At 40.8% G+C, this 26915-nt stretch overlaps 1 protein-coding gene across 3 annotated transcripts in view; it reads right to left on the bottom strand.

Annotated features, from left to right (window-relative positions):
• The window catches only part of rhbdl3 (rhomboid, veinlet-like 3 (Drosophila)), an 84159-nt gene extending 62714 nt beyond the window's left edge, over positions 1–21445 (bottom strand). Inside the window, exons 1-3 of one of the 3 annotated variants that reach the window (XM_084715597.1) lie at positions 21286–21445; positions 20528–21097; positions 17931–17954 (exon numbers count right to left, since the gene is read on the bottom strand). In XM_084715597.1, coding sequence (XP_084571723.1) covers positions 17931–17954; positions 20528–20668 — 165 coding nt within the window. In that variant the 5' untranslated portion in view covers positions 20669–21097; positions 21286–21445. Of the gene's footprint in view, positions 1–17930; positions 17955–20527; positions 21098–21220 lie in introns of all 3 variants that reach the window. The other 2 variants (XM_084715598.1, XM_084715599.1) reach the window with 2 other exon arrangements.
• Between the last annotated feature and the right edge of the window lie 5470 nt (positions 21446–26915).

The raw sequence follows: 26915 nt of genomic DNA, 5'->3' as shown, positions 1-26915 counted from the left end.
GTTTGAGGGGGAAAGGGGGTGGCATCATGGATTGGTGAGAGGTCATCACAACCTACTTGGAGGCAGTTCAGGCTTGCTTTGATTTTAGGGTGGGGTGGTTGTAGTTTTTGGTCAGAAGCGGGGACTTCCGCATGGTGATAACAAGACTCCAGGAAGTCTCAGAAATAAACTTCTGTCTTCAGAAAGTTTCACAGAAAAGTCATCTCAAGAGGCAGAGGAAGTAAAATTGCTTGCCACTTCTTCCATCCTTCCCTGTGTGATTAATTGGAGCTCAGTCTCATAGCAGATATCATTACAACTCGCTGTTCTTGTTGAGGTACAAGAAAGATTCAAAATAATGAGATCTGCTGTGACAGCCAAGATAATGAAATGAACTGTGGTGGACCCTGACGTCATTTCTTGGACAGAAAATACCAGAACAACGGACAGAAAGGCACACAGAGCTGCTTCATTAGAGTTCACAGACAAACAGAAACAATACACAGACCACTTACTGCTACTGACCTTAACTAAAGAATCACCATTTCAATGCCAAACATACATATATGTGTAACTTTACGCCCGTATACCCCATTGGAAAAAGTTAAGTTCATTTTGGGAAGGCTCTGCTGTAGGAGTGACAAATAAAAAGGATCCTTATTCCACCTGTAATGGAACTGTAAGTTATCACAACCTTGGCAGCTGTTCCCCTGAAGGAGATAATTCTTATCATAATGACACCCTCAGTGCCAGACGCTGACAGGCACCCTGATGAGCGGCTGTATCTGCAACTGTGGCTGAGGTAAACCCAGCGTCAAAGATAAGAGTCCCCCCCCCCCCCCCCCCGTCTGCCCCTGAAACTTCAAGAAGATTTCTATTAAACACAGCGACACAGTCAGGGTGATAATGTTGTCAGTGGGCAGGAAAGCCTAAAGGCTCTCTATGGCCCTGTTTTCACACTCAGCACTAACATGCAGTTTGAGTAATCCGCTTCCAAGAGGACAGCTGTAAATATGAGTGAGTCTGCACACAAAATGCATCAAGGACACACTGGGATTTGATCATGTTATAAAAGGAGGATAGTTTCCTTGTCGTCTACAGTTCTTAACACCTTGTCATACATGTCATCCTAACAGTTCCAGTTGGTTTTCAGCAACGGCAGAAGTATAGCAAGTAGGAATCCAACAGCTAGAGGAGAGGTTCTCAAGAAAACCTCCAAATTGGTGCAATAAATACAGTTTTACTGCCCTATGGTGCAAAATGATAATAACAGCTCTCACAAGGGCTGAGTTATGTGCTCAGAGTGCAGTTGCATTAATGCACGCCAGAACTACCTGTAGCTCTAATAGTTACTGAACAACTTCTTGACTAACTATCAAACAAAACTGACCACAGACACACTGCAGTTGTAAAACCTCAAAAGTCACACGGTCTCCAGCCATTCGTTTTAAGAGACTTCAAAACAATATCTGGAAATAGCTACTGTATGTACATCGTATTAATGTTTAAAGGTGCAGTGTATAAGACTTATAGGACTATGGCAGAATATGGCAGGACTAAGACATTTGCTTACAACTATATTTACATTAGTTATAGAAATTGTGTGCTACAGAAAACAAAGCTGATAACAAATTCTCTGGTGTAATGTTAACATGTAAACTTAGCAGCAACAACACAATACTGCCCACCAGTTAATGCTGCCATGACAACATTGTTAACAATAGGGAAATAAGGTATGCCATTTTAGTTTGACCTTTCACATATTTTGAAGATTGGTGCCCTCTGTATGTTCTTGCTTGGAAGGGGAGAGTGAGGCGTATTCAGTTGGTTGCAATCTGCAAATCCTAAACACTGGTCCTATATGAGATTTTACATCTGAAAATAGCTATGTATAGTGTCATGTACTGTAGTAATGGTTAACTCAGTTAGGTTTAATAATGAAAAAGTTGTAGCAAAATATGAAGATAAAATGCCCACTGAGACAATATTGACATTATTCACCTGACTGGGTATAGGTCACAATGAGACTGATCTACCGTGTTTCTTTGACATTTTAAAAATGTGGATCTGCGAACTAGACCGCAAACTCGCCTTTAAGAATCCAAAGCAATCCCTGGCCTCATTGGACTTCATATAAGAATGATTAAAATTAGTTCCCCAAAATGAGGTGAACGGATTTTAAAACTGGCAATAGCAGAACACCGCTATTGGATCAATATCCTTGGGTATTGGCAGGTAATCTGACCTGAAGTATTGGCACAGGGAGAGAAAAAAGTTGAATCAGTGCATCCTTTCTTGGAACGTGAGATCTCTGGCTATCAGAGTTCATCTTCAAGACACCCAATTTACATTAATTTCCACTTGCTGAACCATGAAATGAGCAAGTGTCACAGGATATTTGGGCTAAACCCAAAAGGCCTGTGACAATACACTGCACGGTGATTTATTACCTCTTCACCAAATCAATCTCTGCACAAAAGTCTGTATTGTGAAAATATGACAATAGTCTTTAATCTTATTTACAGACAACAGAGGTTAAACCTTTATGATCAAAACAAAAAATTCCTCTGTCATGCCCGCTGTATGCCATGAACATATTTCACAGAATCTTCTCAGACCCTCATATTTCATCGTAAACTACATTTCATCAGTGGGACCAACTCCATCTGTGACCTAATTTTATTTACCTATTTTGGCACAAGCCTTCATCGGTGAATCATATACAAGACATCTGGCCAAGTGTTTTTTTTAACTGAATAATTCCATGTTGCAAATGAGCGACCTCTTTACCTCTTCATAAAAACACACAAGCAGCCAGCAACATCACCGCTACAAAAACAGATATCACATCAGGGAAGAAGGGGTCAAAAACTGCTTTTCGTCTATTTGTGCGTGAGTCTGTGAGTGTGTGTGTGTTGTGTCATGTGGTTTCTCCTTGTCACAGTTCGCCACTTCAGCATTTTGGCCCTGCTGGCAGGCTTTGGCAGCGATGCCCTGTAAGACGACACGGAGGGGACAGGACGGGGAACGGAGATCTGGGTGAAAGCTAAGCACTGTCGCTCACCTTGGGCATCTGCTGAGCCTGCCAGGCTGGGCCAGGCCAGGTTGCCATGACAACAGCAAAAAAAAAGCCACGGCGTCCGAGAATAACTGAATACTTTTATTTAACAGGTCAAACCCCAGCGTGCCTTGCTTGTGTCCCATAAATCTCAGCAGGTCATGTTGAAAATGACACTAATGATGTTTAAAAGTGTTTAAGTGTTAAGCATAATCATACCTTGTGAGACAGCTGGATTTTCAAGATCACAAGATAGGACAAGATCACACAGGAATCCATCCTGTTAGGCTTCAAGTTATGCACCTGTGGCCAAACCACAGTGGTTTGGACCAGTCAGTGTTCTACGAGGAACTACTGGCAGGTACAAGCACAATTCAGGTGTGATGACAGCAAGAATAAACTCTGTTTGTTGCTGCTATAGCATCAGTTATATCAGAACCCGACAGTATTTGAAAGAAGAGATGGCGCTGAAGACTTTTTCAAAAAAAAAGAAAAGTTTTTGCTTGTCTCCCGACCAGCTTTGGCACAAGTTTGATGTCGTATGGTTCATTGATCTGATTGGTTAATTAGCCCATAATGGACAGATGGTTCATCCAATCACTTGCCAAGCATATTTTGAAAGTGCCTGCCCTGTTCCAATAAGTTTCCAAGAACAATTTCTCAGATGTTTGTGTAACAAATGATCAGATTAGGCATAATGGGAAAATCATGATTTATTTTTCCCCAAAAATATAAATTATCTTTAACATATTGCGGTTTTACTTTATTCTCAAAATTGCAACTTTCTCCTTAAATATTTTAACTCTTTTCTTGAAATCTCTGATGTCTGTTATTTGTTTTACAGAGGCTGTTACACTGGTTTAATAAAAGTGAAAGTAATGCCATTATAAACCTTCATTAAGGAACTTCTGCCACCCCCCCTTTTGGCAGTAAGAGTTATTACACAAAAACTGCTGACATGTTTATTACGTATGCCTACAGTTTGTGTCGCTATGGTTGCTGTCCCCTTCAGTTCTGGCAGCCCAATCACTGCTCACTCATAAAATGCATCACAATCGGTGCACCAGTGCTGGATGTCATCACAGGCACCAGGTTTAAAAACTCTGGAATACTATAAAAAACAGATTCACCTTCATTTGGTGGTAACATTTGTAATCGGCATTGTGTGAACCTGCTTTGCCAGGGCTTGGATTTGACATACATGCATTTACATCTAGTGTAAGTCCCACACGACATAGGTATTAGGGTGTGTATCAGTGCAGCGTGTACTTCTGGGTAAACAAACCAAAATAAATGCATTTGAACCTGGATTACCAGAAAAAAAAAACCATGATTGAACTTTCATTTTCAGCTGATTATTCACACTGACTTGACTATTCTGTGAATGTAAACAGAGTTGCTCCTGCTGCCTTTCTTTAGGCACTCTGATCTTGAAACTGGGACAAACACAGAGTCTGGGGAAGCCACTTGGGTGCTTAATTTATTTGAGTGATCTCACAGTACAGTCAAACAGAGGAATCTGATGTAGGGCTGCAGAGAGAACGACTGCTGTGGGAGAGGTTACTGTGTTTATCACCACCGATCACGGGCCCAGAGCTGACTGGGAGCCCGCCTGCTTTGCGCCAAGTGGAAACTGTTATTATTCCCGTACATGAGGTGTCAAGTAAAGAGAAAGTGCTTTGCTGGTTGCATGGAGATCTTTATGTTTCTGGTAAGTTGTCATGTAAACGCAAATCAGAGAAGGGAGCACTGAGTTAAGACAAACGAGAGAATAAGCACAAGGTTGTATCTGATGTCTTTAAAAGGTATTATTGTACAGATTTTTATTTACAAAAAATGAGAAGAGTGAATCAAGAGAGAGTACCAGCTGCAAACTGCAAACTAAACATTCTACATACAGGTTTAGCGTGGGCGCATATAAAGCAGCAAAAAATGCCATTACCTTTGAATTATGAGTATCTCGCATTGTGCTGTTACACCGCAGTCTGCCATGACTCTCCAGGGAGAGGAAGAGAAGGAGGAATAAGCAAGGAGATGCTGGTGAGGCGGTTTGTTTGAACAGCTCTTCACGGACAGCTGAGCACATAGCAAGAGACAAAGTGATCTGAAAGCCAGCAAACAATTTAGAGTTCAAATCCAAAAAGTGTAGCTGGCAACATAAATCTGCAGCACGCAGGCATAAACATCTGCGCTGGTGGTTGTCAGCCCGCGTTTGTGGTGGTCGTCAACGCTGCCATCTGTCTCAGTAAACACTAAACTTTTCTTCCAAAGAGAGAACAGAGGGGAATGACAGAGTTGGCTGAGTTGTACATTCACCGTGGAACATTTCCTAATGGGCAGCGCTTGACTGAAGAGGCAGAAATCAGTTAACACGAGCACACACACGCACTCAAACAGGTGTACGCAGCAGACACAGGGTTATTGTACCTGTGTCAACAGTACACCTGCCAGGCTTCACTCTGGGCCTGTTCTGCCTGTGGCAGAGGAATGTGTCCCAGTGTGTGTGTGTGTGTGTGTGTGTGTGTGTGTGTGTGTGTGTCTGTCTCTAGATATCATTCTCAGTGAACATTCCTGTGGCGTTGATACATTCTGCGACAAAAAACAGACATTTTCCATTTTCCACAGGTCGCCAGAACTTCTGAGCCGTCACTAGGAAACAGAAGGCCTAGAAGTCTGTCACACACTTGTACACACATATACACAAGCCCCCAGGTGTTGGTGTGATGGGTCATGGCCAGCACATCACTCTGTCAACAGCTCTGTAACTGTAACCTGTGGGAAGGTATTTCAGCCATCAGGAATTAATGAACCTGCACTGTGTCTTTGATCCCCAGAGTATCAGTGACGGAGAGGAAGCTGGATGCTGGTTGATTGGGAAGTTGAAAGTAGAGAAGATGTTTTTCACTTTACCCTGAACAAAGGTAGACTTGCTGCCATGTGTAGACCCATAATAAACAACCAAACTGTGCATTCTGTCACTCATTCTGTCCACAATAAAGTTTCCAATGTTCAAGTTGGAGGAAGTTTTTTTTTTTTTCCCGCACAAGACACGTCTGCCACTTTCCACACATACAACAAAGTGTAACACAATGAAGGCCTTCTATGGTGGCAAGCTTTTAACAATACCTTAAGGTTTGAACCTTTGAAACGAGCTGAAATCACAGTATGGCTCTCTGCAATTTTCAAATCACAGGAGGTACAATATTTGTTTAAGGCAAAATGTGTGTCAAAAAAACATTAAATTAATGAATGTTATGAGGCGGAGATGTCCTGTCCAGCAAATTACCTTCTACAGACTTAAAAAAAAAAATCTTAATTTTGGGACACATTCCTGCAAAAAAAATCACGCTGTAGTCGAGTAATGATGTAAAATTATTATTTCTAATATCACAAATCATATCACAATTGCAATATCAGTCAAAATAATCGCAATTAGATTAGATGGTTCAACAAAATATTATATGAATTTGTTTGTTTTGACCCTTTGGACACCTTAGACTGACTAACCCTGAAAACATATTTTCTTTTCAGCCACACTAAAGCCCCTCTCCCACTGGACAAAAAAACAACTAACCACCACTAACATCTAGCTTTAGTCTTTAGTAGGTAAAGGTACAATCTGCATTCAGTCCCTGGTCAAATGACTCTGGAGTAGTCGGGAGTATTTATCTGCTCCAGCTCTGATGGAAGTGATGGAAACATGACATCCAGATGGAAAAACTAATCGCAAAACCCTTTCCCGATGCGATGATATGAAGCCTTGTTGCCTTCTGCAGCTCTTGGGTGTTCCAAATTATTTACATTGACTTGAAAAAGAGATACATAAATAAAAGATATACATATAAAAAAATAAGTACTGTATGTTGTGACTGGACTGCATGCTAATGTCTACTAACCCTGTTTTCTGGTGCGTTCATGACACTAAACATACAACTACTCGCAATGGGAAAGGAGTCATTCACCTATTTTTAGTGGGTTTACCCGCGTTTAAAAACCTGCATATACACACCAATTTGGGCACAGTATAAGTCTGTGCTTTTCCACATTAAAAAAAAACCTTTTTTTTAATTCCATGGCCTAGTTTCTCAGTAAGGACAGTGAAAAGAAACTAACAAACAATGCTATGTGTTTGCTCAGGAATAGTCTTGGGCTGTGCCAGAACCACCTCTAACCCTTTCTGTGAACACTCATCTTTAAAATCAACTCAGCTGATCTCACAATATAGTTAAAATTACACATAAAACAGCAATTTGACAGCATCGGTGGAGAAATAAACAGGCAGCACTAACAAACTGCAATTTAACCACTATTTTGTACTCATTCAGCTGTCTAACAATAAAATAAAATAAAAAACAGAAAACAAGGACAAGATGGAGGTTTGAAAAAGACCTGGAAAGTCTGGTATGGATGCAAATTGTTTTCACAGCTCACATCCTTTTTAAAAGGTGCAGCTTACAACAAACAGCCAGCAGTGACACACAACATGTAAATTCAATGAAAAACACTCTATTCTGCTTAATCAAACCCTAATTTGATGTTTTCCCACTGGAGCCCTCCACTTTTTCTGCTGTTATTATGAAACTGACGAACAAGCGCGTGGTGACAGCCGCGAACTGTACACCGAGCTAATGAACAGAGATGAGATGAAAGCATCGATGAACAGACTGAGACCGAAGCCTCTTCACATCTGCAGTGTCATCCACTTAACTCTGATGAGGAATCGAAGTTCAGAACAAAAAGATGAGAGACGGAGTGATGGTGAGAGGGAGATGAAAGAGAGGATAGAAAGCAAACAAATCAGGGCTCATTTGTGTATAAGCCCAATCAAAATTCGCGATGACACTGGTCCTAAAAGGCAGCAGACAGACCCAGCCTCCACCGCACACAAGCCCCTTTTCCATACACGTCTTTTAACTGAAGATGTGCGTGTCTTGAGTCAAACAGCAGTAAAACAGTGGATAAACACATTTAATTGCCCATACATTTATCACAATGAAAGTCCCCTGTTATTATGAAGCAGCAAAATCAGGAAATGCTGTGTTTTTATCAGCAGTAACTTAACATAACTCCTATACAGCTGAAAGCAAACATCAAACAGTGAAATAAAACAGACACCTTTACTTGAAACCACAGAGATTTAGCTAGAAGCTACCAAAAAGTGACAGCTGAACACACAGAGACTTTTAAAAGTCTTTGGGGGGCAGGAGGTTTTTCCTCACCACAGTCGCCTCAGTGCTTCTGCTGGGAACAATTAGGTTTTTAAGGAGTACAGTCTAGACCTGCTTTATTTGAAAAGTACCCTGAGATGACTTTGTTATGATTTGGTGCAGATGCCCTGGCCTACAAATCTTGCTGTCCAGATGTAACAGATGTGATGGAAAAATGCTAATTCCCACTAATCATGAATCACATCTCAATCGCAATATCTGACAAAATAATCACAATATATTTTTACCCATATAGTGCAGCCCTAACGAAAATGGAAATCAATCCAGCATGGTTTGACTCAGTGCAGCCAAAAGCGACAATGGAAAAGCCCTAACAGGCTTCTCTCAGCAGGGATTGTGTGCTGTCATCTCAACTGCCCTCCCATTACCTCTAGTAACGGATTAACACTTTTAGGTCTGGTGGGTTCAAATATAGTGCATATACACACACATACACACACAGAAAGCATATGGAGGTTGTCAGATCATTAAGATGTTCAACCATCAAAAGAGACACTTCGATTTCATGACACTGCTGCCATGAGTTTGCACACTGTAGCCAATTATGGGTAAACTGGCACATCCTCTTTCTCTCATTTACAGATCGACAGGCACGGCAGCTATTTTTACCTCTGCATAAAAGCAGACACTGTTTTCACACTCCGCCAACTGGAACTGTGCCTTTCATTAAGGAAATCTATTTAGAGCCGAGCAGGGGAGAGGCAGAAGAGCACTGAAAGATGAGCTCTGATTAAATCTTTCAATGAAAATGTTTTGAGGCTCAGCCTGTTATTTCATCACCACACAGCCCGGGAGCTTTTTAATAGAAAGAGGCGGGGAGCAGTTTGCTGCTACTTTCACGATCCTGAGTCAAGACAACACAGTTCAATATCACCACAAACTCTTTGTTGTTGAGTTATCTCCAAGACTCAGCTGGTGTCAATCAGCACTGTAGTGTCAGATGAGCAGGTCAGCAGACTGTGACCCCGCCATCTGTTTATGTGTCAATGGCAATTAGGCTGATAAGCATATCAGTATACCATAGATGTATAGATAAATGAGAAAAAGAAGAATCACACTATTAAAAAATAAACCCAAGAAGAGGCCAACTGATGTTGAAATATTAGGGGTATAACAATATATTGAATATTGTGATATCAAGATAAAACATTGCCTCAATACCATAACGGATTGTGATATCTATCATGATATTACATGGTTAATTATTTTATTTTATTATTTTTATTTTAATTTCTAAAAGGACTGCAACTGACTGATGCATTGTTTTTGTTTTGCAGTTGTACAGACAATTCTTACATTCATTGCCAAAGACAATTCATGCAATTTTTTTTTCACATGCTTAGGTCATGTCTGGCTACTTTTACTTTATTCTGTTAAAGAAGGAAAGCATTCAAACAAATCAATCAAACTACTTAATAGCAGGACATGAAATCTGCGTATGTGAGTGTGCGGGGTGAGGGAAGGGAAATTTGCAATATTTTGGTGTAGGGCTTTTGTGCAATGTTTATTTATTTATTTTTTAAAAATGACTTTTGTTCAACCACATGGATTTGGGGCATTGTGCAGTACTCTTTTAGCACGCTTTTTTAGCTGTATGGATCTGGGGGTGATACTGTATGTTTGTTTGTACGTGTGTGTGGTTGTGCTGCCTGTATTCTCTTATGTCCAAGACAAATTTCTTCTAAAGGAAACAATAAAGGGTTATCCTGTCCAACATGAAAGTGATTTAAAGTTACTTGGAAAAACAAATTTTTACTTAATAAAGGACATTTTTTTAAGTTGTCATTTCTCCTTGGTTTTTAATATCATAATAAATATTGTATTGCAGACTTTTAATTGTGATATTATCATGATTTTGGTATGGTTACATCCATGATGGATAAAAGACAAAAACCCAGAGAATCACACTATAAAGAAGAGATACACAAGAAGAGGCCAACTAATGTTGAAATATACATTATTTAAAGCTATAATATGTAACATGTCTGTATTAAAATGGCGAAAAACTCTATCCCTATATCCCATTTTCAACAATGGTCAAACCCAGAGAAACTGATAATTCCTTCAAGGTTTCCTGCTAGCCGCTAGTTGCTATAACTTCTGGGAAAACACAGGATGTCAGACACATCCAGTGGTGGACAAAGTACTCAACCCCAGTACTTGAGTCAAAGTATAGATACTCCTGGTCAAATATTACTCAACTACAAGTGAAAGTTGCTCAGTCAAACTTTTACTTGAGTTAAAGTACTAGAGTGTATGAATGAAAGAGGGAGAGCTTGCTTGTGCTTGTTAGTGCGCCTGGACGTATTTCTGCTTTTACATCAGTCCCATTTGAGAGGAGCTACTGTGATTGGTTTCTTTCTGTGAGGAACACAGCATGTGACCAATTGCAATTTAGAAAAGAAATAACAGCAACAGCTGACTTCAAAGCTGTGCTCAGTCAAAAAGTAACAACAACCTTCATAGAAATGTAGTGGAGTTAAAAGTACAATATCTGTCTTTGAAATGTAGTGGAGTTAAAATATCACATTCACAAGAATGGGATGACTTGAAAACATAATGCCTGTGGTCAAGGCTGACATTGATGTGGAGCCATAATGAAGTTTTTTTCAAGGTTTTTCAAGGTCCTTGAAAAGAGGTCCTTCAGTAGACACTCAATGTGCACAAAATCAGTTGATTAGTATTTGAGATTGACTGCAGACAGGGTGTAGGTCTGATGATCACACACACACACACACACACGCATACTAAATAAAAAGGGTGCAAAAAGAAAAAAGAAAATAAAAATGAAAATATTTTGGTCTCAGGATCATCATCAATTCTGTGAAGTAAAACATCATTTATTATTAGTTGACCCTCAGATATTTTGAAATTCTACCCAGTTAATCGAAATATTATTTAAGTCACTATATGGCCAAGTGTAATACCCAAATCACAGGAGCTGCAATATTTTAATAAAGGTAAAATGTGTCACAGCATACCATTATAAATGGAGCATTGTAGTGCTAAAGATATGTCCCAGACTTTAAATCAGATTCCCTAGAAGTAAAAGAAAAACATTCGGTACCAAAAACATTTGGTACAGGACCCTAAAATCCCATCATCATCATTTTTGTATTTTATTCAGTTAAAAATAAGAAAAATTCCCATTCCCACTAACATGCCTGTCAAAATAATGAGCTCTTTGTGTATCATTCAGCCCTAGAGTGCAGGTTCCTCACATTCTTTTCCTCCCTAGAGTCTTTAAACCATTTCACCTGAAACTTCTCTTCTTCTACGGCCTAGGAAAAGAGACCTATTCAAACAGACTAATTTCACAGCTGTATATAGTAGTACTGTTGCCATCAGTAGTTTCACTGACTGCTGTTACGCTCTCATTGTCTGAACTTCTGTTTCCTTTTAATGTAGGTAAAACTGACAGGGCGTGGTGAGACATGCTATCCTTGGATGCACCAGCGAACGCAGCTGAGGGTTCCCAGTTGGCTTATCCACTAAGTGCCAGTTACCTGGGTGGTGGCGGTCAATTCATTTGAAGTGAGCGACACTAAGAAGGTGCCAGCTGTGCCATGCAATGAGGCGAGACAGCGCTGCCAGACAAAAGTACTTTAAATAATGACCTTCCTTTTCTCCCAGCCATGGCCACTGAATGTCTAACAAGCTCGCTGAAACGCGCGACAGAAACTCTGGGAAACACGAGTCCCGCCGGGAACAGGTGGCCTCTCCATTAGTGAATATCTGCTTGTTTTAATTAATGATGAGAGCTGGGCTGTTTTAACAACAGACATCACCGTCATTACTTTACTTAGGAAGTGATGGGACGATCATAAATCTTGTACCACATGGCTCAAACAGTGTTTTTCAGTACAACAGTATGCACGCTGAGCAAGTCCCTCTGGCTAACATTCTAAAAGATCTAAAAGACTTTTATTTGTGCGGTTACGCTGAGGGGTTTGGGGATCATAACTCACATTCAGAGGATTTTCTTTGCTACCAAGCAAGAAATTAAGGGGGGAAACACTTCCATGGAAAGTATGCAGCCATGTGAAAGTGTTTAATCACTAAGCTCCGGCGGGCGCATGCCTGGAGCGTTTCAGCATGCCGTCGGGAGCAGGCTGTCAACACAAAGGCAACTGTGGACACACATGAGGATTTCTCTCACACATGGACACAAAGCCCAGAATAAAAGGACTGTTACTGTTCACTGATAGTTAGTAGTACTTTTAGACTTCTATACTTTCCTGGTACAAAGCTGCAGTAAGGAGCCTTTCAAATTTAAAGGAACTATGTGTAAGAACTTTAATAAAAAAAATAATAATGTTTTTGATGTTATGTCAAAGCCCTCTGTGTAATGTATTGCAGAGATATCTACTGAAGGTAAATGTAAAGTTTAATGTCATTTTTACAATTGTACAGACTACAGTGTTCAGTGATATTCAGTCTGCATTTAAATCTGGGAATTCACTGCAGCTTCATCGGATGTTGTTTGCCACATACAGGGGGAGTGAGGACCAATCATCTGCTCCTGAACAGCTGTTGTACATTTGAACAAATTTCTGACATGTCACAAATTTTAGATGGGCTCTCGGACAGTTGAAGTGGGGGCACAAGTCAGTGGAATTTATCCTCACTGCACCTGCATGTAAAATCAGCAAGACATACTGCCCACATCCTCCGACCAACTCACAAGTCTACACACACTGGTTCCTCTTTTTTTCTTTTAGAAGTTTCAGCACATAGGATGGGGCAGATGGTAAAGGCAGCCCATATCATGAGCTTTGGCTTTACATTGCAGATGATTTACTTGCACAATAAGAGCTGGAATTAAACAACCTTAAAATCATACATTGTATGCAAAGCTTAACCCATCCTCGTAATAGGAACAGTGGGCAGCATGTTAGCCCTGGCCCGTCCTGTCTCGTAATTCCACTTTGTGCCTCAAGAGGCGACAGTGAGTCACTGTAGCATCCACTCTGCCCTCAGTCATGACAGGTTGCAGTAGTAGTAATTCTTCCAGATTGGTAGGTAAACGACTGTTAATGCTAACATTGGCTATTTATCAGCTGATAGTATAATGTTGCTGACAGTGTTAATATGTTTGCTGAGTTAGCTGGGACCATGCATTTCCTTGTTTCTTACAACAGGAATTGTTACCCTAACTTTCCTGATATTCTAACCGCAACTTGTTTGGAGTGTAAATTTCAAACAAAGCTCCTTTAACAAACACATTTCTATTGAATGAAAAAAAAAACACAGATATAGTCAATGATTTTTGCATACATCCTGTCTCTACAACTGCTCCATCTACTTGTAGCTGAGTCAGGTTTCCAGGATGTACATCTGGGGACTTCCAGTCTCAGCCTTTACAAGCACTGGGACATTCCCAGCCCCCTTAGATAACGACTTAGTGTGTCTTTGCTGTAGGTGCAGCCCTTTATAATCCACATTGTACAAAATCACTCGCTGTGCTAAGGCAACTTCAAGCAAGAGGAAGCCTTCCAGATTTCACTTTTTACAGACGAACACCAGAAGCAAAAAATAGGTAAAAGACAAGGACATTTCTGATTCAGTTCCTCCAGACACCGTCGTACAAGTAAATCCATCTGATCTGCCTTCACAGGGAGTACAAAACAAATGTGTTTGGGTCATTTCGGGGTGCGATCTGAACATTCTTAATACGGTTTATCAGATAAACCCCTGGACATAAACTGTGGTCCATCCCCAAATCCCCAGAAATCCTCAAAAAAAACAACATGAAGGGGTAGTGGTGAGTGTGCATTATCAGTGAGCACAGGATGGAGACTTCTTTTGGATGATACACATATTGTGTGTAATCAGGCAACAATGACTGTAGTCTTTCCAGATTGGTGTGTGTGTGTCTAGAGGACAGATAGAGGCTGGGACACTTTGATTATGGGGGAGAGAGAGGGCAGTGCAGCTGCCATCCTCTTAACAGCATCTTCTCTGCTTCATTAGACATCGCCTCCATCTGTGTTCAGTCCTCATGTTTGTTTCAGGCGATGGGCAACACGAATCAAAACATTCTGAGGTACTTCCTGCATGCAGAGGAGGAAAGCACTTATACAGCAACAAAATCCTCTCCGGGGACAGAAGAGAGGAGTGAAGGGAAAAGCGAACAGAGCGACGCAGCACTTTGATTCCAACCCCCAACGGTCTGAAACCCAGAAAGTGACAGCTGTATGAACCCAGTTCACATGGGAGCCAGTAAAAATGATATGGTGTGGAAGGTTTTGTACACAACACAAACTGTTTTACAGAAGCTGAGGGACAGACGTTGTCCAAACAAAAAAGGGACGAGGGAGAAAAGATGATCCTGTCTTTTCTCTGCTGTGTAAACATCCCTGATGGGAAGACCAGGAATGAATGTGCGCTGCATTTGACAAGGCAGGGATGCCAGAAGTGATTAACAGAAGAGATGCATCATTGTCTTCATCTCTAGACATCTCATTTTGCCAATGTATTACACTCACTGAAACATTTTATCCAATTTAATGAGTTACAGCCACTGGCTAGAAGGTCAAATTGTGTCTGATGGAAAGTTTGGAAGGGTAAAAAATGGAGTATGCTTAAATAAAACTAGTTTGTACAAAGTGACTATATGATTTCTACAGTCACTTCACCAGTATGATGGGTCCTCTATAGAGTGAAGCATTTAGAAACTGACTCATGAGTCTAGGGGGAGGGGGGATTGCTGTGTGACTGAACTGATGAATTTTAGTCAAAATGGCAAAGGGCAGTGAATGCAATCTATGGATTGACTGGCTGCTGCGATACATCAATGTTGCTGTAAAATCGGAGACTGGCCTGTGAACAAATATACAAGTAAATGAAGAACCTGCCATTTTTCTAGATAAAAAGCACTATAACATTTACAGACTGAAACATGGAAACAGATTTCAATGAGTCATTTTTATATTCAAGGGTTCATGATTTATGGAGAGTAAGTTCGAAAAAAATACTTTTTCCCTCCTCCAAGTAGATCATCAACCCTTGAATATAACATGACTCACTGAAATTGAAACGGTCTAAGGGCCAATACGGTGTCTACATTTCTATGTCTATGGTCTATACCCTGTGATCCTTGGTATTTGTGGATATGTTATGCTGGAACATAAACTCAACAACACACAAAGTGACCTTAGCACGTATCTTTAGACAAATAAAAGCCTAAATCTGGCTCTATTTTCAAGCTGCCTTTGTCTTTTGTCTCTCATGCAGTGACACAAGTTGCCAGATTGGTTTAAAATCCTTCTTTTGCTTGTCTTTAGTGGCCCATCATTTCTCTTCCTTAGTCGCCTCATGGAGACCGGGGGTCTCCAAGGTCAGCCCCTTGACAAATGAAGCAACCCATTGTGAGGAGGAAGAAGGGAAGGAGAATAGAAGAGTGAAAGGACATTTGTTGTTGCCATACCGGGCAGCGACCTCACCATTTGGACAAACCCACGTTTTTTTAGACGAACGTCCACTTGAGGAAATTCAAAGCTGTGCCGCATGCATAAAGACAGCGGATTGAGAGGCCCACTTAATGCCTGTCTATAGAATATGCTCCATCACTAAAACACACACCCACACACCACACCCCAGCTAGCCTTTCCTGTAATCCCAGGGGACCTCAGTCTCCCCCTGAAAGAGTGTGCCTGACACGAGCCTCTGACTCAACCCTAACCATCCCCGCTAACCCCCTGCACACACACACACACACACACTTGCATACAATTTCCCCCCTGGAGAAAGTATGGGGGCCCAGGGCGGGCAGGTGCTGCAGCAGCCCCACAGAGTGGTGTCTGTGCACGTATAAGTGTGTATGTGTATGCGTGTGTGTGTGTGTGTCCGTGTGTGCGTGTGTGTGTGTAATCGTAGGGGGCCCGTTTGCCGTCTGTCAGTTCAACCGGCTGCTTGCATGATCAGCCAGTCTGTGTTTCTCTTCTCCTGGGGTTTCTTGGCTATATCAATGTGTGTGTGTCTCTTTGTGTGTGTGTGTGTGTGTGTGTGTGTGTATGTGTGTGTGTGTGTGTGTGTGTACACGCCTGCATGTGTTTCTTACAGCATCGGTCTGACTGATAGATCAATGCAACTAGGATTATGTATTGCCCTAATTGCATTATGAGGGTCAGTGTCAGCGGCTGACACGCCCACAGCCTCCAGCGTGCTCCCACTGCTCTGATGTTTTTGCCTCTGCAGGAGTTTGGGTTGACAGAGTCGCGGCCTGGCCACATGTTATGCCACGATTGTTACCCAGCAGGCAATGGATTTAAAGCTGCACTAGGCAAGATTTTGATCTAAAAATACATTTGTCTAATCAGCCTAAATCACAAACTGGAGCTGAAAGAGAGAAGACATTGCCGTCTTCACCAGCTGAGCCCTGTTGGTTTCACTTCATTTAGCCAAATGAGATTATGGTGCTGCTGGATATGTTTACCCACAGAAAGAAAAACTCAGTATTAATCAGCCGTATAAAAACTACAGACAGCAGAGAGTGACCGCTCGAAAAATGGCTCTATTCACCAGTATGAAAATATCTTTTGGGATGCTTTAAAGGGATCTTTCGGATTATTTATGCATGGTTGTATGAGGTGCTTATCCATTGTCAGTGAGAGTACCAGTACAGAAGCTAATCAATGAAGAGCTGTGGACAGGGTCATCAACAAAAGGTATTTTGGCCACGTAAAAAAAAACAAAAACACAAATAAAATCAATATCAGTTAAAGTGTCCGCTATATTTAGCATATTTTCACTGCTATACATCATTTTCAGACAGCTTTTTCTGACACAGCCAGTGGGAACTGCCATTATATAAGCCAAATATTGCTCTCTCCAAACCAACTACATTCCATAGGTCTACTGGTACCTCAATATTTGTTTGTGTTATTGTGTGATTTGTGTGTTATAATAACAAACCAACAGAAACCACCAATTCCCATGTTTTGTAAGCCAAAATTATTGATTTTGCCGACTGAGTTTTGTTGGTTTGCAGAGAGCGGTATTTGGTGTAAGTAATTGCGATTTCGTGTCATGGTGGCCTGATCAAACACTATCAGCGAGTAGCTCATTCAACCCCAAACTAAATAATCCAAGCTATCCCTTTAAGCAGCACAGATATGCAGGAATGGCAAACATAAGCAAGTTGTGTTAAGTTAAACATCATTATACATGATTTCTAAGCAAAGAAGTTATCACTTGGTATTCATGTGAAAAATTTCCTGGTGCAGGTTTAAGTCACTTCCATTAGTGATAAAGCCAGTGTTACAATGTCAAGGTCATGATGCATGGACAAAATGTATAAAAACCACACCATTAAAAGTCATGTATAGATATGCATTACACAAAAAATAAATAAATATTGACCCTTTTCACATTAAAAAGTAACTTTATCCAGTTTTCCTGTCCCCACTGATGCTTATGGTGCACTATTGCATCTCAGTTCATCCAAAAATCTTGCCCATGTTTCATGACCTTTAAGTGGGACAATACAGCGTTTCATCTGCTCAACACATCTGTATTGCTTCAGGCTGATAACAGAGATTATGTCAGAGGTCATCCACAGTTCACACATAGATGAGCACCTTCAGACAAAACTGCTCCACAATGAGTGAAACATGCATATGGTAGGAGATTTAAGCCACTGTACAGTAGCTGGCACTACATACCTTGTCAAAGAGAGACTTCCATTGCTGAGACACAGGAAGAGAGAAAAAAGAGCAAGTAAAGGAGTGAGTGAGAGGAAGAAGAAGATGGTGGACACCAAAAAAAAATCTCAGAAACAGGTGCCTGAGAGGAGAGGAGCAAGCACCTGTTTGGAAATGATGAATTCAGGCCAAAAGGACTTTCTTCTCTGTGCAGCATTTGCCTTAATTGCAGTCTTGCAATCACATGCTGCTATTATCTGATCATTGTGGTCAATGAGCCGCAGCAAAAGATAATAAGGTACCAAAGTGTGGATCATTATGTGTAAGGGGTCTCTTATCTGAAAGTCTGAGACACCTAAATGGAGCCAGTGTTGTGTATGAGTGCTCCTTTGATAAGATCATAGGAATATTCCTTGAGAAGATGTGCTGTGCGTCTTTGGTGGCTACTCTTACTGTGTTAAATTAGAGATGGGACCGATCCAATCTGATCCATTATCAGGGGATGACACTGACATAATTTACTAATCAGATATCACCAGTCCAAATACCGATCTAAATTCCAAAGTCTAGTTATTAATTGTAGATATTGTGCCACGCAGCAGGAAAAAGAGTGAATTAACAGTTTTCACATTAACTCTACATTGATATTTACCATGCACAGCCACCTCTCTAATAGTTAAAAATATAATCCAGCACAAAATGACAAATATCAACGTAAACCATCTTGTTCTGAACAGACACATTACAAACACTAACAAAACCAATACATCCTCATACCTGCACAAGAGAATAGGTTGATTGCCAGAACAACTTGCAGTATATTACCAGAGGAGAGTACCAGCAGGGGTTTACTAGAGTTTAACTATGTTACGTATGTCACGTGACGCAAGTCACACAGTAGAGGTCAAAACTGAAGTTACTCAAAAACTTTAGAGAAGGCTACATTTACTCCTTGCTTTGCACAGGACTCAAACCTCAGCATCCTGGGTGTTTGAGCCATCAATCCACCTCACCTCCTCCATATGCAGACTTTGTCACTCCTTATACCTCTCCTGTCATAATTACTATGTCCACTTGGTGTCCCCGCCTAATAATCAGACATATCAGTCAGAATAAGCTGCTCGCACATTCGACCAATACACATGCTTTTTTTAGTAACAGGGGGCCGAGCAAAAAGTAACTTTTGCATTTTGGAACATAAAATAGCAAACTTAACAAACTACTCACTAATACATGGAGGGAAATGAGGACCAGCTCTCAACACTATCTGCAGCACGTGAACATTACAAACCAGAATCCACCTCACAGTGGTTGGAGGACACCATCACACAAGTCCAAGGCTCTGGACCATGAATTTAGCAATAACGAACTCTAAACAAACTTTCCAGGTGGTGAAAGCACCAGGGCTGCCCCCTAAAAGTCAACTAAACCACGTTTGGAGTCTTAGTCGACCACATTTTCATTGATTCATTAGTCATAGAAAAGAAAACATCTCAAACTCCGTTCATGAGCCGTGCCTTTGCCATTTGGCCCAGGTGTTGTTGCAATGCAAACCTTTTCTCTTGTAGTGACAGAGGCACTTCTGCTAACTGTACTGTAGCTGCAATTAACTAGTTAGCTCAGTTAGTGGTCCTAATTGACTGGAACATCGCCTCAGAGACTGATGGAGGCCAATCAGACAGCTGGGAACACAGTAACTTTACAGAGGTGATAAACAGGGACCCTGACTCTGGGGACACTGAAGACGGGGTGGCTTCAGGCAGGGACAGGAGGCATTAAGTGGTTAAAGAGCAAGTTTGTAGCGAGTTAATTTGTAAATGTAGGCCTAAATCATCCATGGTGCTGATAAGACTGTGAGTGTTTCTTTATTTCTTTAGAGTATTTGAACAAGGTTAGACTGCCTTTAAATAAATTAGCAAAAAGTTTTTCTCCTTTCTGGTTGTTTCAACACATTCAGAGTCATTCTTTTTGCTGTTAGTTTAACAGGTGGCTGGCTTCACACTCCCAAAACATGTATTTAAATAATTAATTTAATATCATGAACGTGAGACAACTTGTGGAGTAATGGCCTGAACTGACAACTACTGGTCTACCAAGAAAATGTTTAGTCAGGGCAGCCCTAAAAAACTGACTGGATGTTAACCCAAACATGTACAGTCCATCAGCATCACCTAACACAGCACTTTTCACCACCAAACTTAAGGTCAGTTTCAGCCTCACGTACTCTTCCACATAATACTAGTAATAGTTAAGAAAAAAAAGCTCTGGTATCGGTGTCGGTATTGGCTGATATCCAAATTCAAGTATCAGAATCGGACCAGAACTGAAAAAAAGTGGATCGGTGCATCTCTATTTTAAATCTCCTCTGGTATCACTGTAAAGCTAGGAGTAATGCCATGGTGACATTTAGATAAATTCACTTCTAAAATTAATTTTAGGCTCATGGTTTGACATTTTTTGCTTCATAAAATCAGACGCACTCATGAATTTGCTCCGGTGCAAAGGAAGGTGAAGCTCCTGCTGCGTAATTGTAAAAAAAAAAAAAAACGTGAAAAGGTAAGACAGCGGTCATGCGTGCTCTTGAGGTCTCTCTTTCTATTTGTGTATGTAACACTTACGTCCTCTGGAGCCACGGGCAGGACGTCGGTGCTTTCCAAAACCTCGATCTCCTCGCCCTCCGCGTTGGCCGCCACCGCCGGGGAGGAGTTCACCGGCGTCTCCCGGGTTCCGCCCGTCATCCTCGGGCTGCTCTTCTCCATGCACCCGCGGAGAGCAGCGACTCAGATCCTCAGGAATGACTCCACATGGTTTACAATCCCTGTGTGCGTCAACGGCGACCAGAGGTAAGAAAACTGAGCATCATGCTCGCTTACGCATCCCTTCAATTCGGATCTTTCTTGGATTTTGGACGGTCAGATGAGTCCAGGTGAAAAGATGCGTACTCCAGATATTTCCAGCGCACTAGAAAATCTCCAGGCAAATAAGAGAAAAAGTTGATTTTGTGATAGTTTAGTAATACTTCTGCGCTATAAAGTCCAACACATCGTTACTCAGCAGCGACAGAGGTTCTGGTCTCCACGGACAGAGGCAGCGGTCCAAGTTTGTGAGGCAGCTGGGACGCACATTTGCAGAGCGAGTCTTCCCCTTCACTTTGAGAGATGCGGCGCAGCAGCAGGACGCAGATCCATCTGAAAGAAAGAAATAATGACATCATCAAATACTGCCAACAACATGAAACGCAGGACACAGATGACAAATGACGCTCAGGTCTCATCTGTCTGCTGTCCTCCAGAGGAACAGCTGAAACTAACCAGCGTGGGCACAGTCACATGGCAGATAAGTCCAGTTTTTTTTTTTTTTTGGTGCGTCATGATACCTGGCACGCTGCTTTCTGCCGGGGACAGCGGGCTGCTCTGCTCTCTCCGCCGCGTGCCGACAGGAAACCTCAAAGGATAAAGGGGGGTGGGAGGAGGAGGAGGAGGAGGAGGAGGAACACACCACCGACCGACCGCCTCCGCTGGGATGGTTGGTTCAGCTCCAGGAGTCACCGGGACTCTGTGCTCCAGCCAGCCGCATGAATCTGTCCCTCCAGGCACAGAGAGAGGGAGAGAGATGGAGAGGGAGAGATGGAGGGGGCGGAGAGAGGGAGAGAGAGAGAGGGGGGTGAGGCAGGCAGGGAGAGATTTGGCCGGCGGTGAGGAGGGATCACCAGCAGCCACTCCCGCTCAGGGGTTTCGAGGAACTCCGAATCCGTGACTGAACAGCTGGCTGTCACTGTCTCACTGGCGCAGAGGTTGTAGGTCGTTTTGCCATTTTGTCATCATGTAGAAATGTTGTAGGCTATAATTAGTCTATATGAACTGCACTAGAATAACATTCAATACTGTAAACTTATAAGGTACCATTTTTATTATGAAAAAAACTTAATTTATTATTTCCAATAAGGTGTCATGTTAGAAAGACAAAAGACATAAGTTACAGCATAGTTAAGGAGAAAGTGGCATCAATAGGTGATATTTGGGGTACTGTTTGCACTTTTTTGTTCACATTTAGCCTGAACTATCAAGTGACCAACAGAAAGTGTCAGGGTTATAATCAGTGTTCAGACTTAAACACATTCTAGTTCTACAGGTTTGCATTTTATGTAAATAGTCCAACACCAACACATACAATCATATGAAAAGCAATAAATATGAAATATGTGTTAGGGTTATAAACTGGGGCTATGGATATACAATTTGAGATTAAACTTTATTAATGACCTTGGAAACAATAGTTGAATTATACAAACTACTGCAATCATTAGGGATGTCCCGATACAACTTTTTCACTTCTGATATGATACCGATATTGCAGCCTTGAGTATTGGCCGATACCGATATTGATATCGATACTTTTATTACTTATTTTGTAGTGTGGAATGTTAGAAAAGGCTTGATCAAGTGATGTTACTCAAACAGAGAACAATAGTCAGCAACCAGATCACCTATGGATAGAAGTGCTGGAGCAGAAAATGGACTGTTTATCGGAACGCTTATATCAGAGAGTTTAGATGCAGTCCGATAAAATCCGATACTCGTTTTTTGGCTGATATCAGACCGATATCCGATATCAATATCGGATCGGGACACCCCTAGCAATCATCGGCTCTAGAGCTCCAGAACTCTTACCATTTAGTGTCTAAATGAAATATCTGTACCGTCAGTCTATCAGGTCAATATAAATATAGGAAGAATCCTGTATGGTCTTATTGTGGGTCTGAGCAACAATATAAATTTACGTTATAGGTTTTGCTCTATCTTCACACAATATGGACAGATTAAATTGGCCAATCAGTCTTTTGTTCTCATCTCAGCATGTTTGTCTTTTCTTCACATGCTTTTTTCTACTGAATATACTTACTTTGTTGTTCCTAATGATTTGTCTAAATTGTGTCTGTACAGTTTTTTCTCTTTGTGTATCCTGTTACTATTTCTATTATTTAGTGCTGCTGCAAAGACCAAATTTCTCAGTGGGGTTCATTCACTTTTAATGTAATCTTATCACGTGTTATAAATACCAATTAATCATGTCCCTCAAAAACAGCAAGTATAAACTCGTAAATTGCTTCCTCTGAAGGCACAGAGTACAGGGAGTGTCCAGGGCTGTAAATTCCAGGGTTTTTTTTTTAGGGAATATAAACTGTCCCCTCCAAGTCTGCTGCTACAATCACCCAAATGATGGGGGCTCCCATCTCAGACAAACACCTACCTATTACCTCAGGAGACATCAAACACACCTAATAGTTGGGTGGAAGCCATTTATGAGCAGAAATTATGTGACGGCAGTGTGGTCTGCAGTGTGTAGGTTGATCAGTATCCCTCAAGAGAAACTCCCCCAAGTGCAGTGATAGCATTGCCATGGAAACAATATGGCCAGTTCATATTTTTAACCTTGGGGGTCTTTTCCTGACTCCTACACAGCAGTGTTGGGTTAAAATTGGAGTCTGCCAGAAGCCCTTCTGTGTCTGTGTCAGGGATCAGCAAACCGTGGCCAAATGTCGGGATTCTGTGTTTTCCTGTGGTCTTTTGTGGGAGGGAAATACATTTTACTGTTAACTAATTGTGTCCTCATCCACAATTCAGACTTGTACAAATTATCAAAATAACTAACTTCTATCCCTTATCTACTGATAGTCGTGAAAGGTATAGTTTGGGTCTTTTGCAGTGGGGTTGTATGAGGCTGTCACCTACTGTAGATGGCGATCAGCACACCTCCAGTTTGGAGAAGCAGCAGGAGCACTGGTGAGGCAAACTATGCAATGATCTGTCGTGGACAAATGTATTTTAGCCTCCTAAAAATTGGCAAACCCCCAAAAAAGTTAATATCAGTTTAATATAAATTACTATATTAATAATATTTTCACCACTTTATCTTGCCATCAGACAGCCTTTTCTGACAGGAAACCACTGTTATATAAGCAAGATATAGCTCTCTCCAAAGCCACCAGAGAGTAATGGCCGTTGCGTAAGTCTGTTAGTTTGTTGGTGTTACTGTGTGGCTTTGGTCAGTTAGTTCAGATTCCCTGAAGTCACAAAAACAAAATCAAATCAACCAGTCAAGGCAGCACCAGCAGGAAGGTTAAATTACTATGGCTAAGTGGTGAAATATTAATAAATAATAAACAGATTTTGTTTTTTTTTTTACGTGGACTTTGAAGGAGGCTAAAATTTGTTTTTATGTCCACAGCTGCACATCGCTTAGCTTCCTACATCTCCTGCTCCTTCTCCAAACTGGGGGCATGTTGATCACCATCTACTGTAATAAACTGGCTATGGATAAGTATCTCATACAATCTCACTTCAAAAAATCTGACCTATTCCTTTAAAACATTAAAAAAAAAGTGTAACTTCCTCTTTGCTGACAAACCATTACATATGGGAACTGAATTGCTGATCTGTTGCACATTCATTAATAGAGTATAAGGACTTCAAGGCATAAAGCTGATGAGATTTGCATAACAGATGCATTGTATATCTTATTTGCATAAACCTGCAACCAGAATCTACAAAATACCTTTTTATCTTCACAATTAACACAACAAATTTCCAACTGCTCTTGGGAAGCCAAATGAAATCCTTCATATGAGGACATAAAATTATAGGGATCAACTGCCCCAAACAATTGTGTATGGAGAGAGAAAATAATAACACTACAAGAACTGGAGGTTTTACACATGTCAACAAATTTTATCATAATTTCTTATTTGGTTCCATGACAAAAAATGAACTAAGTAAATAAATCAATTTATGAATAAACTTTGTCACAGTCTTTCGAGGACAGATCACATTCTATCTTTCATATTATCGAGGAATGAAGGGAATTATTGTCTCATTAATTACAGGCACCAATGGGAATTTCCATTAAAAGCAGCTAATTGGACAAAAACTGCTTTGACGTGGCTGCTTTGGCAAGTCATGTGCGAAGACCAGCTGAAGAGCTGCAGCACGAGAGGCAGATGATAGAGGGGGGACCGGGTGATGAGGGAAGAGAGTGTGAAGAGAGAGGGAGAGAGACAAGAAATATAGCAAGAAAAACACCTGCTATGTGGGAGAGCTGAGCTCATGTATAAATTAACAGCTGGGGAGTATTCCTTTCCTTTGACAGCTCTCAAAGCTGTTTGCAGGCATTAACTGTTCAAGTGTTTCCCAACTCTTCCTGTCTGACGTTCCCCGCAGCCCCTTACTGCTGAACTCAAGTTGGCCTTCATCGACACCCTTAGTGATCTTCCAAAATGTATCATTACCTCTGACAAGAAGATTATGTTTTCTGTGCCATTGGTTTATGCGTTAGAGGCCCGGTTTTCATGAAAGTTGGTGGAAGGGTGTAGTATCGGCCAATAAAGAACCCAGATCAGAATCATGAGGCAAATACACTAATTATTTTTCACTTTGGTTAATACTGTGAGATATTACCATAGTTGTGACAAAACTTCTTTCTCAAACTAAGGTGTAAAAAAAAAAAAAAAACACTCCACCAGAGACATGTTAGGGAAAAATGTTTGAATTTCATGCTTATCATAAACAAGCAATAATATTGCTTGTGAAGTTTGTGTTAGCAGATTTGCGCATCTTAGGAGAGTGGACTATTGGACTATTGACGGAGGTCTGGGTTGACCAAGCAAAAAATATTTTTGAATATTTCACAAACCGTCATGTCATGTGTTGGTCACGTTTGTATTTGTGTTACTGTACTTGGAGTAGAAGAAGCTGGATGTCTGAATTGATTATCTGTTACTTTTGGCTAACCTTGCCAACAATTTAGCGCTATCAGCTACTTTTAGCTGTTTCAACTATTTATGTTTAGCTAAATATTTTTTAACCATTTATTAATTTTCTAACGGTTTCGAACAATTTATTCACTGTTAGTCAACTATTTCAACTATTTACTTTTAGTTAACTATTTCAGCTGTTTAATTTTAGCTATTTCAACTGTAACTCAATATTTTCCACCATTTATTGATCACTTTTACCTAACTATTTCAACCATTTATTTACCTTTTTCATAATCTATTTTAACCGTTGTTTTCAAGTAACCATTTAAACTGTTTATCTGCTACCTTTAGCTAGTCATCTATTTTAACTATTTACTTTAGGCAAACTATGTCAGCTGTTTTTACACATTGTTTTTTTTAGACTGTTATGTATTATTTTTAGCTAACTTTCAACTTTAGTCAGTCTCTCTGTTTGCCTGCTAACGTTTTACGCATTTTCAATTGCAACAGGTGGTGTTCAGGTGTAGGGGCAATAGATGAATAGTGTATACACCCCTTGGAAACTGCAGAAGTACCCCCTGAGGAATGACTACCCATGGAAGGGAATCACTACTCTACAGACATGCCTCAATGTCCTCTTTGTGTCAAAGGTATGTGTACACACCTTTAGATAACATTACTGGTATCAGCATAAACTAGGGTCTTCTAGCAGATGCTTCATTTTCATGGTTAAATAGGAGTTCTCATGCTGCACAGTGTCTGCCCGTCTCACATAATTACAGATACTCATTAGTGAGAGAACCAGTCGTGCTTTAAATGTCCTACCAAAGCAGCTGCACCAGACGATCCAGCTTCAGATGTCCGAATGCAGTGTCTCTTAAAGCTATACAGATTTAACAACAGCCTTTCAATGTCTCTGCAGAGGCCACTTCAAAATTTTGGTCTCTGGTTTTAAAAAAGAACTTGTGGGTTAGTGAGTCACTCTACGATAAGATTTGGAAGCGATGAAGATTAAGACTTTTGAGTAAACCAGAGAATGCTGCTCTGTTGGTTCATCCACAGCTGGTCCAGACTAACATGCTTATAAAAAAAAGTAACATGTTGATGAGAAAAATAATAAATAAGGTCAAAATGAGGTAAAATGTGCTCTGGAATAGAAGATATGATATTATTTCATATTCAATGTGAACTGAAACATGCTTTAATTTGGCAAAATACCATCAATGTGGGTTCAATCTATTATTAGCCCAATA

Source organism: Lutjanus erythropterus, chromosome 3 (assembly GCF_056507025.1).
Source record: "Lutjanus erythropterus isolate fLutEry1 chromosome 3, fLutEry1.hap2, whole genome shotgun sequence".
Classification (NCBI taxonomy): Eukaryota; Metazoa; Chordata; class Actinopteri; order Lutjaniformes; family Lutjanidae; genus Lutjanus; species Lutjanus erythropterus.
Note: the sequence above shows the minus strand (reverse complement) of the source record. Positions and strands in the feature narration are given on the sequence as shown.